Source organism: Engystomops pustulosus, chromosome 6, assembly GCF_040894005.1.
Source record: "Engystomops pustulosus chromosome 6, aEngPut4.maternal, whole genome shotgun sequence".
Taxonomy (NCBI): Eukaryota; Metazoa; Chordata; class Amphibia; order Anura; family Leptodactylidae; genus Engystomops; species Engystomops pustulosus.
This window is the reverse complement of record NC_092416.1, coordinates 139,664,850-139,680,947: the sequence shown is the minus strand read 5'-3', so window position 1 is coordinate 139,680,947 and position 16,098 is coordinate 139,664,850. Positions and strand designations below refer to the sequence as shown.

Genomic DNA, 16,098 nt, shown 5'->3' with positions numbered 1-16,098 from the left:
CGGTACTTACTTTCGTTAGTGTTATAAACGGTTTCGCGGTTTTAACACTTTTTAAACTTTAGAGCAGGAGAGGCTTCGGCGCTGCGTGCGCACGATCGTGCGCGCGCCTACATAGGAAATAGCGGAGATGTTGCGCGCGCACGGTCACGCGCAGCGCCAAAGCCTCTCCTGCTCTAAAGTTTAAAAAGTGTTAAAACCGCGATACCGCGGTTTATAACACTAACAAAAGTAAGTACCGGCACCAGCTCACCCTGAGCTGGTGCTCGGTACTTACAGCTTACACCGACCATTCTAAATGGTAGGTTTCCTTTAAAGTTCATATCTGCAAAGGTTGCACCCCAGAATTAGCAAAAAAATGAATGCAGCTGCTGCAGAGAGGGGGAATCTACCATGGGAACTACTTCAGAAAGTAGATTTCCTTTAAGGTCCTTAAGTTCAGTAAAAATGCCTGCACCCTAGGCCAGTCTGTTCAATTAATTGTATGTGTTCAACAGAAAGAAGCAGGGGATGTACAGGCCAACAAGAGGGTGCACCCAGTGAGCTGATCATCACCCTTATCACTGTAAGCGTATGGCCACTATTGTGTCCTATGCAGGCACATTGGTTGCAGCATAAGCAACAGGCAGGTTATCTTTAAATAATACTGAAATGTAGTGTCAATTTGATTTAATACTAATACTACCATAAAGTACTTAAAGATACCACCAAGCACTCAAAAATACCAAACTGATGTAATGTGTTTATAAACAAGGAACAATAAATATATTCACGAGGAAAACTTGTGTGACATCATCTGTTTGGTGAGGACATTTTCTGCTCTGTGATATGCCTTGCAGTAACATATTAGCTACATGAATATTCATGAGAAACAATGCCTTTACTAAAAGTTGCAAATAACCAGAGATACATTGTCACTAGCTCTTAGAGAACGTGGAAACATTATTAACAATCCTGGCTAGGCCAATAAAGCTTCTTTCACTGCATCCTGAGTCCTGTTCTCTCTAATTTATGGAACAGCAGGTTGAGCATGTGTCCTGCTGCTCCATTCAAAACTAAAGGAGTGTCAAATTTCGCCAGGACAAATCCTCAACCTTGTGATCTGTGTAATGATACATTTATGTGTGTTGTTAGCAGCAACAGGACTGTAAAAAATATATTTATATTCCAATATTGTAGCTGACTTGGAGCACTGGGGTGTGATATCCCTTTACTGAATACAGCACAACACTTCCCCTCTGAGTAACTGCTCTAATATAAATATAGAAGTCTGCTACAGCAGTGACTGAGAAAAGAGCATTTAAAAAAGAATATGACAATACAGATATTAAAGGGTTTGCCAGTTTTCAATAAATCTGTTCCATTAGACACATCTCTGCTTGTACATGTGTCTTTGCCTCCTGTGAGAGCTTCAGCCTTTCCCGATTCTCACCATGCTGTCCTCTGCATTTACATACAACTTCCTCTATCAGACTGCTCCAGTCCATATTCTACTCTCTCTCTCTCTCTCTCTCATTGTCTGACTCAATGTTAGACACAGGAGAGGGGAGGGGCAGATGAGTCATAATCTTCTGCTATAAACCTTTCCTTTTCATCAGTGCTCAGACATGTAAACAAAGAATCATGGATAGTTTGCACACAGCACTAAAGTAATTAGTAGGACTGCTGAATCACTTCATGAACATTCAGGAATTATTATAAAGGTAGTAAAAATATATGGGCAACTTATGTAAAAGAGTGACCAACACTTCTCCCAGGCCCAGCTGTCAGGTTGCTACATTTGAATCCAGTTAATTCCTAAGAAATCTATCTAGGTTGGATGTTATTGTACCAGATGATCTCCTGTCACAATTATTGCATAGATTTCCACTTGTTGATGTCAAGGAAAACAATCTTATTCATAAACAACTAGAACAGATCTTAAATATAACGTGGAGGTAAAAAATATAGCATATTAGAAAGTTTCTGACCAGAGCAATATACAATGATTAAGCTTTATTTACATAAAATTGAAGGACCCCTTTTAATACTGGCACAGACAAGGGTAAAGATGACGTCTACCCATCCTTCTGCATATATCAGGACTGAATATTGCACAAAACCCGTCACATTCCAGTTGGTTCATGCTATTTTTTCCATGTAATTAACACATTTCTCTTCTCTAGCAATGGAAGACATGTTAATTTCACACAATTTTCTTGGGTGTGTCCATATCTTGCATTACATGAAATGCCGGCATAAGCCTTCGGGTCCCAGGTATGATAAATATATTGTCTTCAAGTCTGACTTCTACAATGATGACAGGTAGGGAATTTTCCTGTAACCGGCCTGTTTCATTTTTTTTTTATTTGGCTGAAGTCTGAAATTGTAGTTTTTGGTCCAATTAACTGTCTGTCAGATTAGGAAAACACGGGTGCCCCCTTTCAGAAACATTGCCACTCATGCCAATAGGTTATGTCTTGTTTTGCAGTTCAGTTCCTTTCAAGTGTTTAGGACTGAAATGCAATACCAGGCACAGCCTATGGTCCATAGTGGTGCTCTATTTGGAAGAGAGCAGACATTTTTCCGTAGTCTATCCTGGCCCTCATCTTCATTCACTCTGATTTGTCTGCCAGGTCCCCTTTAGACTTGGGTTGTGTCCACCAGTCAGCAACAATCCCTTCTTCATAATCTCCTTCCCCTTCAAATTCAGCATCTGATGGAGGTGGTTCTGTGTCTTGTAATGTTCCAATTTCAATCTGCAATGAAATGTGGAGAGAGTCAGTAATGCGGCATCACGTTGGGCATCAGTGGTCAATTGCCCCGTAAGGACCCTAAGAGAGTGGCCATGGTAGCTGATATTGGAATAGTTTAAGTTTTACCTGATATTGTATTAGTATTTATTTGAACGCAAATTTCAAGAAATAAATTTCAAGTTTTATCTAAAACCGACCATGTGTTCAATTGGAGCTCCAGTGCTGATGAGATTCACTTCCCAGAGGAAGAGACTCTTTCCCATATCTGACTCATTATAATATCCTGGTAATTATGTGAATAGGTGGGTCCCATCTACACATGACAATAAGCAGCGATCAAAGAGCAAACTTATTATCTTCCCAGATAAAGGAAAACTCTGGACAGTATCTGTAGATACTGTACCTGCCATGAGGTCAATTGCCTTATTTATATTGCCTTTTTTATACTTATTCTATTCCACCCTTCCTAATTATATAGCTAATCACGGTAGAATTGGACATAATGTATACTTTTAGATTTTTGCAGAACATTTAATTAAGACCTTAATGTAAACTTTACATCATGAAAATGCTGGTGGAGCATGTTTATAAGAGCAAGGGATGAACAGATTTGGGCACATTTACTAAGGGTCCACACATCACGTTTCCGTTAGGTTTCCCGACTATATCCGATTTGTGCCGCATTTAACAGGGGTTTTTGGCGCAATTGCACCGACTTTAATGCGACACAAATCGGGGGGGGGGGGGGCGTCCAACTGATTCGGACTAAGCGCAGGATTTAAAATTCAAATGGTGTCGCAAGACATGTACTTACATGCAAGAAGGTAAACTCCGGCGGACCTGAGCGGGGAAGGGACACATGCAGAATATTGGGCGCACGATCTTAGTGAATCGCGCTGGACTTCTTCCTTGTTGGACAACGCACCTCGGGGATCGCGACAGGACCGGGTAAGTAAATGTGCCCCCATTGTACATGTTCTTTAAACGGAACAGCTTTGTGGCATCATCATACTGAATTGTTTCCCACAAAACTATATGTCAATTTGCTTTGTAGCAAGCTGCAGACGGGGGACACTGTACAATCTGCTCCATTACTTGTGCTATAATATGCTCCCTAATCTACTCAGCTCCTCCTGCTGTGTAACATGCTGCCTGCATATAGGGTACTGTGTACAATCTGCTCAGCTCCTTCCTGCTCTATAGCATGCTGCCTGCAGATAGGACATTATTTACAATCTGTTCAGCCCCTCCTGCTCTATAACATTTTACCTGCAAATAGGATACTATGTATAATCTGCAGATTTTGGCACATGTTTTCAATTACAATTAATAGTAGGCTTTTCCCCACAAATACTTAGTGTGGATGGCACTAGAAATATGGGGTAAGCCAGTCCAAATCCACAGTGTTGGAAAATGTAAAATTCTACTATGTGAACAGCTGACCGAATCTGTATAAAAAATTACATGGATATCAATGCATTTGATTAACCTTTGTGTATTGCTGCTGCACATATGTAACTCTCTCAAGTAGCCATAGCTGATCACATGGTCACACATTTTGTTGTCCTGGCTGATTTTTCTATACCGATCACTACATATAGATATATATGATATGAAATTTAGGTGCTGTAGATGAAAGCTTTATTTTCTGGTTGCTATGTAACTCCATCCAGGCCTAATTAATAATAATAATAATAATTCTTTATTTATACAGTGCACACAGATTACGCAGCACTGCACAGAGCTTGCTATATTGGTCCCTGTCCTCATAGGGCTCACAATCTAATCACCTATGTTTTGGAGTGCGAGGGAACCCAGGCAAACACGGGGAGAACATACAAAATCTTTGCAGATGATTACCTGGATGAGACCTGAACCTAGGACCCCAACGCTGCAAGGCTGTAATGTTAACCACTGAGGCACCGTGCTGCCCCATATATAGGCTTGTATTCCACAGAGTCACTTGAAACACTACATTTACCTTACTGATTACTTGTCATAAAAGTTTACCTCATCATCATCTCGGTGGAGGAAATCTTGGGCAAACTGTATCAACTCCTTGTGTCGTGTGGTCTGGTTATGATACCTCAGAGCTTCCTATATAGAAAAGACATTAGCAGAGCTCTAGAATGAAATGAGAACATTTGGCCTGTCTCCAGCTGCCACTAGATGGAGCTCACTGCATACAATGATGATTTAAATTTACATGGATGATGCTTCTCCTGGTGGTGGCTGTTAGCAGCTAGTAATACTACTTTTTCATTAGTACATATGGGGAAGCTCTACAAGAGTACTGCAAAAAGAACTTTTAACATACCCAAATGGTCACTTTTTAGAGACTTTCCCTTTTATTGGAACTTCTCTGAATGGAATATGGTTAAATGGTTAAAAACAAGCGCGCTAGTTTTCTGTGGATCATTTTCAGCATAAATCCACGTTGGAATTGGAAAAATGAGCAGTCTCTGAGCTTGAATAAAGCATTTACTAATGAGCAAGCATTTACACAGTCAAGCAGACCACATCAGGATGCAGACAACTAGTGCAAGCCAGTAATATATTTAAAGGGGTTGTCCACTTTCAGCAAATAGATGTTATTAAAAATTAAAAATTGTACAATTCTCCTAAATGCTTTCCGTGGCAATTCTCGTCGTTTTCTAGGTCTCTGCTTGCTATCATTGAACAGGAAGTTTCATTGTTTACTTCCTCTGGATACAAACTGGTGCCTGGTCATGTGGTGTCACACAGGTGCAAGTCTCGTTTTATCACACATCTCTGAGTACTCTCTGTGATGCTAACAAGCTGTGCACCTGTGTGACATCACATGACCAGGGACAGATTGTTATCCACAGGAAGTAAACAATACAGCTTCCTGTTGTCAGCTTTCAGCAAGACAATTCAGCTCGTGTCCAGGGTCATTTAGTCCAGAACTGGTTTTAGAAACAGTAATTTTTCCATTTGATCATGACATTTACAGTTTGTAGAGTGTAACAAACACTAAGACATGGTAGAAGTGTTTGGTGGGAGGTGGATATCTCCAACTACCGTATTTTTCGGACTATAAGGCACACCGGATTATAAGGCGCACCATCAATCAATGCCTGCTAAAACATCTAGGTTCATATATAAGGCGTTCCGGATTATAAGGCGCACCTTATTAAAAGGATAATTGACCAGCAGGTGGCAGACCTGTGCACTGTTCAAGGCAGCTGTTGTCTGTAAGTACAGTTCATATATAAGGCGCACTGGACTATAAGGCGCACCTTTGATTTCTGAGAAAATCAAAGGATTTTTTGTGCGCCTTATAGTCCGAAAAATATGGTAATTTTCTTCAACTGTGAGAAGGTGCCCATATATATGAGCCAATATTCCAGCACAACAATTTCAACACCAAATGGAGTCTACTAGATGGATTTCTAATGAAGTGGAAATTCAGGGTGATTTATACTTGTGTTTCATTTAGATTTTTGTTATCCACACATCATTGAGAATTTAGATACAGATAAGAGTACCTCTCTAGGATTGAAGTCGGAATCCTCAAGATCCCACTTTTCCTTGTAAAACTTGTAGTACGCCAGATTTTGCTGCATTACGTTATCCGTAGGATCAAAAAGCATATAACTGGACACACACTGAACTGCATTCTTCACGTCATTAACTGAAACATAAATGTGGTTATTTATAGAAGATAATACAGTATATTTAGTGTTGATATTATACAGTTATATATAGTAGATAACCATTATATGAAAATAAGGCATTGACTTACGCTTATAATATGCAAATTGCAGGTAGTGATACATGGTTGCCACAAACTTATGAACAAAATAGCCCCCGACATTAGGAGTCAGGTTAGTTTCGCACTCCACCTTACACTGTAGGACATCAGCGAGATGATCTGGAAGAGACAATTTATAGCAAAAACAATATTTTAGTAAAAACTAAATTATATTTTTTATGCCGGTTTCCTGTGCGCTCTGTTTTCACAGTTTTATTCTTTGGGTCAGTACAATGGCAGAGATAACAAATTTATATATGTTTCATTATGTTATGTTATAATACATTAAAAAAAGAAAGAAAATGAAAAAAAATCTTCACATAAACTATTTCATACCATATGCAGCTGTGTCATTTTCATGGCTACCATTTTGGGGACTTTGTGACCTTTTGATCTGTTTTTGTTCCAATATTTATGAGTTTAAAAATGGTGAAAAAATGGCAATTTAGACATTTGGGTGCTATTTACCCTTGTGGGGTTCACCCCCAGGACTAATCATTTTTATATTTTGATAGATCAGTGAATGGTTATCACTAGATCATTTAAATGGTTAACAACCGGGTTTGGTGCCAGCACCGACCGCAGCAATCATGTAGCAAACACCCACCCTGTATGGAGAGGACTCCATACATGCGTTCCGATGCTGTGCCGCACAAGGCAACCACCTATCTACCTATCTATCTGTCTACAGGGTGGGCCATTTATATGGATACACCTAAAAAGATGGGAATGGTTGGTGATATCAACTTCCTGTTTGTGTCACATTAGTATATAGGAGAGGGGAAACTTTTCAAGATGGGTTTTGACCATGGAGGCCATTTTGAAGTAGGCCATTTTGGATACAACTTTTATTTTCCAATGGGAAGAGGGTCCTGTAACACATCAAACATATTGAAAATTTGCTTGGTTTTAACGTAACTTTATTCTTTCACTGGTTATTTACAAGTTTATGCCCACTTAAAAATGTGTTCAAAGTGCTGCCCATTGTGTTAGATTGTCAATGCACTGCAGAAGAAATGCTAGAAAAGGCTTTCAGTATCCGTTGTTTCAGATGCTGCACATCTCGTAACTTCACAGCATAGACAATTCCCTTCAGACAGGGCCGGCGCTATGGGTAGGCAAAGGTGGCAATTGCCCAGGGCCCCCTGAAAGGGGAGAATCTTTTGTTTCAAATGAATCTTGAATTTTGTTTCTAGGTGCTATAGATCCAAAGATATTCAGGTTTAAAGTGAGAATATCAGGTGCCATTTTTATATATAAAAATCACTCCCAACGGCAGTTCAACAGTTATCTCCATTTTTCTAAAACTTAGCTTCATATAAAAGAGGAGACTCTCTTCTTTCATAGGAAAAAAGAAGTGAGGTTCTATGTGTCACAGAGCCAGAGATACAGCCCTCTGAATTGTCACCCCCACCAGATTCTTAGCCATCAGGCTACAGGGAGCATTTGCTGCACACAGGAGCTGCTGCATCTCACAGATAATGGAAATATTCACTTTATATGTTACTACATTTTGAGAAGGGATAATATCAACTAATATTAATGTTTTTAACCCTTCTCTATGCAGAACTATCTAAGAACACACTTTCTCTCTTATTCCCTTCTATTTTGTGATAGTTATTTTTGTTGGGAAAATTGACTGATACGATGAACATTCGATCCTCTTCCCCTAATGTTGCTATTATATATTAACACCGCAACCCAGAACATGTCCATAAAGTTCTATGTAACACCAATAACACACATGTTCTAGAATAAAGTTTTTATTTCACACCATCCTCCATTATTTACACCTATGTTATGACATTCGCACTCTCATTCTTATGAAGCGCGGAGGGTTCTGTTATTGTGCAGCTAATACAATGGCGCAGATCTAAAAGTGACTTTTATTATCTCATTAGCTTGGTTTATGGATATATAGTTACGTATTTGGGTGACTATTGTGTAAGGAACATGATACAATGATAGATCTGTGTGAATTTTCTGCAGTTCCCTTTTCTGCATATTTTGGTGAATATACACATGTGGGGTCTGTATGATCTCCTCACATCCTGCTGTTTTAGGAAAGTATATTTTCTTTATATAAGTATCTGGGTTTGCACATATTTTAGAGGAAATTTTGAATATTAATTGCCAAATGCATCTCCTTGTTGTCTGCTTTCAAAATTATATAGGTTTTATGGCGCTTTTACTTTTTATTCTGTTTTATTGATATATTTTGCAGGTTGTGACTGTCTTAAAATTTGTAGCTGAAAAGCAGATATCTAGTTATTACAGTTTAAGTGATATTATGTAGATTAATTTATGTGAACGTATCAATATGGGACATTTGTGAACTCAAAGTCAAATTTTAAATATTTTTTTATAAAATGTTTCAGTTTAAATCAAAATTGCGCCTATGTCAATAAACTCTTTGATGCAATTTTGAAAATGGGGAAAGTGTCTGCTTTCAGAAAATATTGGTCCCTCTCCCCCATGGGCCTCCCAGTCTAATCAACCTACCAGTCATTTTTTTGAGTATTGGAGGAAACCGGAGGACCTGGAGGAAACCCACGCAGACACAGAGAGAAAATACAAAATCTTTGCAGATGTTGACCAGCGCTGCAAGGCTGTAGTGTTAACCACTGAGCCACCATGCTGCCCATCAATCTCCTCTAAAACTCTCCAAAATTACAGTTTGTTTTACCATACTAAAGGGAGCCTCTTGCTGACTGTGACTGGTCATAAAATAGTTTTATTTTAGGGCCCCACTTTTAGTTTTGCCCAGGGCCCCACTTTGTCTAGAACCGGCCCTGCCTTCAGATAACCCCAAAGATGAAAGTCAGATCCTGAAGGGGTCATATCCTGAGACCTTGCTGGCCATTCAACCGGCCCACAACAACCAATCCACTTTCCAGGGAACTGTCCATGTAAGAATGCTCGGACCTTTGAGGTCATCTGAAGGAATGTACTTTGGAAAGTGTAGGGTAAAAATTTCAGCTCAAAACCTAGTCCCATGTTCCCTGAGTTACAGAGAGCGGCTGTGCAAAATTTGGTGCTTGTAAACGTGACAGTGCAGATTGCTTAAGCGGACATACACACATACACTCAGCGTTATATATTAGATATGAAGATTATGTCACAGCCATTTTATACCCTCAGAATAAAAGAATTCTAAATACACATTGGCATTTTCTCACCTGCAACAGCTGGGTAGAAGTCTTTGAACTCCCTCATCTCATAGACACCCTCACAGCCAGTCAGACAGCTGTTGTACGCCTTGTAGTACAAGGGCAAGGCCTGCTCCATGTCCTCAGTACTGCGCCGGAAGTCTCCAGCATTGTAGGACTTTACTGCTTTCACAAAAACTCCCTGTGGGGATTGAGATCATCCATTAGGGATAACAAGAGCAGCCAATATTATACCCTACTATTAGTGACTGGTTATAGGATTCACTTCTGTACTTACCTCATATGGTTGAGCCTCGAGATCTATGAGGAACTCATCAACCTCCAGTAGGGTCTTGTAGTAATTCATGTATCTCAGTGTCATTTCATGAGTAGGATTCTTCTGTAAGAAGGTGTAGGCAGCAGATACAGCTTTTTCGAGTTCATTTATCTAGAAGAGATATTAGGAATGAGATATATCATGATCACTAAAACATTAATGTAGGGTTAGTTTGGGGTATGAGATAACGGAAGGAATCATACTTCTCATTTGTGCAAAATTAACTTCAAATACTGCAACAAAAATGTATTGTCACGGGTGGTTCACCCGTGCCTTCTGTCCCCCGCCAGCACGCCGCAAGCGCCACTTACGGGTCCCAGCTCCTGTCCCGTCGGCTCTGTCCGCGGCTGCTCCATCCCCTCCGGCTGTGTGCGCGCGTCCCCGACAGCTAGGGCACTCTCGCGGCAGCTTCTGCAAATTTAAAGGGCCAGCGCGCCACTAATTGTCGCTGGTCTTTCCCCCTTAAACTATTTAACCCTGCCTCTTCCTGTTACCCTTGCCGGATCTTTGTGCCTTGCGTCTTTGAGAAAGCTGTTTCTGATGCCTAGTACTGTTCTTGAGATTTCTCGTTGTGTTCCGTTTCTGACTACGCTCCTTTGCCGCCTGTCCTGACCTGTTGCTACGACTCTGACTACGATCCTGTGCTGCCCGTCCTGACCTCCTGCCTGTTCCCGACTACGAGATTGCCTGCTGATTCTGTACCTCAACCTTGGCTGTCACTGCGGACAAGTCACGCCTGTGGAATGACCTGGTGGTACCACGCCGCAGCAAGTCCAACCCGCTTTGCGGTGGGCTCTGGTGAAAATCGGGTGCCACTTAGACTCCGGTCCCAGGTAGTGGCTTGTGCCATCGTCCGCAGTGGTTCAGAGGATCCACAACCTCTAAGCCTGACATGTATCTCCAGCCTGGTATTAGCTACTCTATATACTTATATAGGAACCATATCTTTTGAAAAGGTGAAGGATTTTAAAAAATATCCAAATTGATCAGGGGCCCATAGGCAATCATAATGGGGCAGATTTATCAAGCTGTCTGAAATTCAGAATATTTCTAGTTGCCCTTGGCAATCAATCAATCACAGCTCAGCTTTCATTTTACCAGTGCTCATGAATATTTTAAAGGGGAGCTGTGATTGGTTGCCATGGGAAACTAGAAAAATTCTTACTTTCAGGCAGCATGATAAATCTGCCCCAATGTCTCTGTGCCAGTTTCTAAATTATTGCCTAGCATATTGGAAATCTAAATTTTTGCCCTGTAAGTGGTATTATGACAGGGGTTAGGTAAGGGTGTAGCTTAAGGGGAACCTTAAAATTTACCTAATAAGCCACTTCCCTTATATTGCCAAGCAGCATCCCAGATCATGTTTCTTTTATGACCCAGTATGTTGGAATCATCCAGAAATCAACTTTGAAGTGAGATGTAAATTGGTGGCAGAGATTTTAATACTGTAGTCAAGCTCTCCTCTTCCTCAGAAATCCCCCTCCACTGTAATTGATGGTCCTGCATCCAGAGACATCACTAACCAGATCTCAATCACAGAGGAGGAGGTGTTCAGAGCTCCCCACATTGACTTCAGTGTTAAATTCTTCCTCCTTGACTTTTTACAACCAATTTACACCTCACTTCAAGTTGATTTTCTGGATGATGCCACCACACAGGGCCATGAAATAAGAAAGAATTTGAAGGTATTACGATTTTTGACAATATACTGGTAGTGGTATATTAGACCAATTGCTGATGACAGGTTCCCTTTAAGATACAAAAATTTGTATCATTTCTGTCCCTCTTAACTTCACCATAACATTGGGAGGTATAGTAAAGCTGTGGTAGGGTTATTATATTTTGTATGTAAAAAAGCTAAGGAGGAAGAATTGCAGGTTAAAAACATAGAAAATTATTAAAGCAATGTACTGACCTAGAATCGGTCATGTGTCAACTACTTGGAAGGTAGCAATACAATAATAATAATAATAATAATAATAATAATAATAATAATAATAATAATAATAAGTAGGAGATGTCAGATTAAACCCTCTTAAGGCAACAATAAGCAATACACATGCATCTGGAATTTTTCAGGTTAAAGCATATGGGAATCACTGTGCTTGTTGGATATCTAGTGTGAAGTCCTGAGACAGATTCAGGGCATGTCTGGAGACGTGGCATTCCCCGACCTCAGAAGACCAAATCAGATGTGTTGCTGAAAATGAGTAGCACATGCTTACAAGCCCCGGCTCACACGTCTACAGCATTCACCTTCATCTAGACATCTGCTCCATTAAAGGAATGTATATTCTAGATCCAAAAAAAAAGCCTTGACAAAACGCATTGCAGAATACTGGTACTTGTAATATTACTACAATAATTTCAAATCTCAGAAAAACTGCACAGATATTTTGGATCTGTTATTTGGCTGTAAGAAAAAAGAGCAGGCAACTCGCAGGCGGCCAATACTTATATTGCAACCTTTGATATTTTGGATTTTCTGCAACAGTGTCGTATTCGCAAGAGGTCGGGAATTGCAACATGATCACATCTAGAATCTTAATTTCACCTTGTAGACTTAGCCTTAAAAAAGTCATAAGGAATAAAAACTATTTTTGCGGTCGCGGCACTCGTCTATCTTTGTCAGTTTTTATAGAAATGAGCGGAGCAGCCTGCCTGACTAGCTACTCCAGCCATCTTGGGAGCAACGGACTTCCGTTCTTGTGACCCGTCAAGGTCCCATCTTGTGGATGGGACCTAACTTGCTATGACTGGAGAACCCCTTAAAAAACAACTTTTTCAAGATGAGAATTGAAATTGAAAGCTCCATTGTGATTGGTTAGTAGTGGTAGCAAACACAATTCTTATAATTGATTTCATATGTGATGCACTGACTGAAAAGATGGGGTTGTGCCTTATTATACATCTATATACCACAGTACAGGCAGTCCCCGGGTTACGTACAAGATAGGGACTGGAGGTTTGTTCTTAAGTTGAATTTGTATGTAAGTCGAAACTGTATATTTTATAATTGTAGTTCCAGACAAATTTTTTTCTTGCCCCAATGACAATTGGAGTTTCAAAATTTTTTGCTGTAATTGGACCAAGGATTATCAAGAAAGCTTCATTACAGACACCTTACAGCTGATTATTGCAGACTGGGACTATAATAAAGCAACCAGAGAGTTTCACCAGAGGTCACAGTGGGCAGAGGGGTCCGTCTGTAACTATGGGTCGTCTGTAAGTCGGGTGTCCTTAAGTAGGGGACCACCTGTATGTAGGTACAGCTGTATGGTTTATTACTGCAGACAACTGGGCATTGTATCAGGTAGGTGAATGCAAGGTTTGACAAAAAAAATTTTTGGCAATAAACGCCTACATTTTAGAGTTTGCTTACATGATTAATGTATTAATACCTGAACATATTTCAGCTCTACGCCCAGGTGCTAGGGTCCTGAAGATGTCAGAGATGGTAAGTATGTTGTAGAACAGAATAGCTATGAACAGAGAGCATCCAATGAAGCATGGTACAAAGTTCCATTGGATGTATCATAGCTGGTAGCAGAAATGCAGTACTTAACATTAAATTCCTTTTACACAGGACCTCTGATAGCCTGGACGGTAGCCTTGGTTGCTTGGACGGACATTATGGCCTCTTCAGTTCCTACCACATAACACTGTATATTGAATAGTATTGCAGCTTAACTCTATTCACTTGGATGGGACTGAGCAACACACTGGCCCCATGATCAATGGATGTTGTTTCACTGACCTCTGCAGAAGACACGGTGCTCACAGGCCAGAGCATCAAGACCACTTCCTGTGGCCAAATTTTCTATGGATGGCTAAAATTGATCCTATCTTAAAGAAAGGTAATTAATTCTGAAAAACCAAGATATATACTGTATAATTGTTAAGCCCAGCACAGATGAAGGACTGGAACTGCTACTACATATTGCATTTCCTTTTCAGCGTCCATTTGACGTTGAGCTAGATTGTCTTTTTTGGTGGTTAGCATTCTCGCATCACTTATTAACTTTAGCTCCACGTAGGTATTTATGCACTACGAATAAAAGTAGGATGTATTTGTTATACTTAAACTGCTTTTGGACCAGTTTTTATACTAGGATTGGAGGCACTATATCACCATGTGTAGAACCTAAGGCACCAATGAACAGACCCATTGGGATACTGAATGCAGTCTTATTGGTTGCTATGGGAAACAAAGATAATTTTACTTTTAAGCAGTTTGATAAATGATCCACACTGTTTTTCCTTTAGACACCATTTGCTCACTATGATGTTCAATGGCTTTTCACCTGTTGTACGTAAAAAGTCAGAAGATGTAGTTTTAGGCTCTTATGACATCTTGAGCATCATAGATTAATGCTAGTCTGGTGGTTAGAGTCTTACACACATCTGAGAATAAATGAGACCCTTTTGTTCAGGTGGTCCTGTGATAACCGTCATGATGACAATCATTACATCTGCCAAAAGACTTGTCAACCATCTCTCTCAAACCCTAAATGTTCAGTTTGGTTTGATAGAATGGAAAACTTTCGCTTCTTATAAAATATTAGTAGCTTATATAACTTTTAACACCTTACCTTGAAGTATGTGTAGTGTAGGTACTGGTAGGGGTCTCGTCTCTGGAAGGCTTGAAGGGTCTCCTTGTCGGGGTATGGCTGCTGAAACACCGGCAGAGTGGCTTTGCACTTCCTCAGACACACTGCTCGGGCTAGTACCCGTCCAAACAACTTCAGCTCCAGCTGCCATTCCTCACCTTCCTCATCTCCTTGCAGTTCTTCCAGGCCAGGAATTTGGGACTCGTCAACACAGTTTTGACCACAGTATGCTTCACTGTCCTGGAGCAGCCGGTAGAGCCTCAAGCTGGCCTCTAGCATACGAGTAGCCTCTTTCCATGACTGTGCCTCATACAACTCCATGCCTTTGGCATAGGTGGGCTTTAATGGTTTAATCTCTGAACGGGGAAAGCCTCGGAAGCTGTACTGCTCATACTGGGAATGGCTAGGGAGCACCAAGAAGACCAATGTCCCCAAGAGGAACAGCAGCATGGTGCGAAGAACTGGAGGTGCCAGAAGAGAATAAGTGTCCCAGAAAAGTTTAGAAATTAGAGAAAAACTTCTCTGAAATGTTTATAAAGTATGGAAAGAAAACGTAGCCCGGAGGGTTGAATAGAGCTTTCTACAAAGCTTAGCCACAAGACAGGGGAAGAGAGGAATGAGAGACCTGGAGAAAGACTCAGCCAGATGAAGGAAATAGTAGCAGGGGGGCTGCCGGGTCTGCTTACTGCCAGCTTGGCGGTGACACTAAGAAGAGCTCCTTCCAGGCCATGCAGATGGGATGAAGATATTCTGAGCTCCTTGCTGGAACTGACTAGGATACATCAGTAGTTGTGGTTCATGGTCATCTTCGGTAGATCTGCAGCAAACTTCTTGCCACCATCTTAATAATACAAAAGTAGTAACACAGAAGAATCCACAGTGAGTAATGTGATCTGGATACAGCCCTCCCTGTAGTAAGGAAGCAGAATCTACAGGGTCTTAAAGAGAGATTTCTGATGTAGAGAAACAGAGAACTGAATGCATGAAATATAGCGTTACGCTTTAAAAAAAAATTTGGTCTACAGGACATTTTCTCATGTCAAGTCATTCAAACATTCCTCAATTTTTTTGTTTTAAAAAAAATCTTTTTTTTTAGCTTTTCACTTTATGTTTCCCTTACTCTAGTCATGACTAGACTATCTTTTACTAGGATGCTAGGATGTTGTTAGTTTGAGATTGAGGTATTATTCAGTAAACATTTATAAGTTGCCTCATGCACACAGACTGTGTTTAAGGGGCTGGTCCAAGCCTAATTTCCAGGTCACAAAACTCAAAACAGGTCTTATTCCTCCCAAATGTCTCTTTCTGCCCGGTCTTTTCTTCTGTCAACTGCATGTGAGGTCCACTCCAATGCTGATGACACACAGGCTGCAAACAACAAGACCATTGTATAGTCCCCATGAAAGGCAAACAAAACCTAATAGTGAGTTTCTTGTCTGGTAAACACGATCAGGGTCCTTTAGCCCCTCTTTAGATATAGTGGTAGCGATAAACC

At 40.5% G+C, this 16,098-nt stretch overlaps 1 protein-coding gene across 1 annotated transcript; it reads right to left on the bottom strand.

Moving 5' to 3' along the window:
- Window positions 1–1,977: 1,977 nt before the first annotated feature.
- P3H4 (prolyl 3-hydroxylase family member 4 (inactive)) lies at window positions 1,978–15,503 on the bottom strand. Its single transcript, XM_072111368.1, has 7 exons — window positions 14,586–15,503; window positions 9,955–10,104; window positions 9,687–9,858; window positions 6,499–6,627; window positions 6,242–6,387; window positions 4,743–4,829; window positions 1,978–2,735 (listed from the first exon to the last, which is right to left on the bottom strand). The coding sequence occupies exons 1-7, from the start codon at window positions 15,051–15,053 to the stop codon at window positions 2,592–2,594; spliced, it is 1,296 nt and encodes a 431-aa protein (XP_071967469.1). The 5' UTR covers window positions 15,054–15,503; the 3' UTR covers window positions 1,978–2,591.
- Window positions 15,504–16,098: the final 595 nt, after the last annotated feature.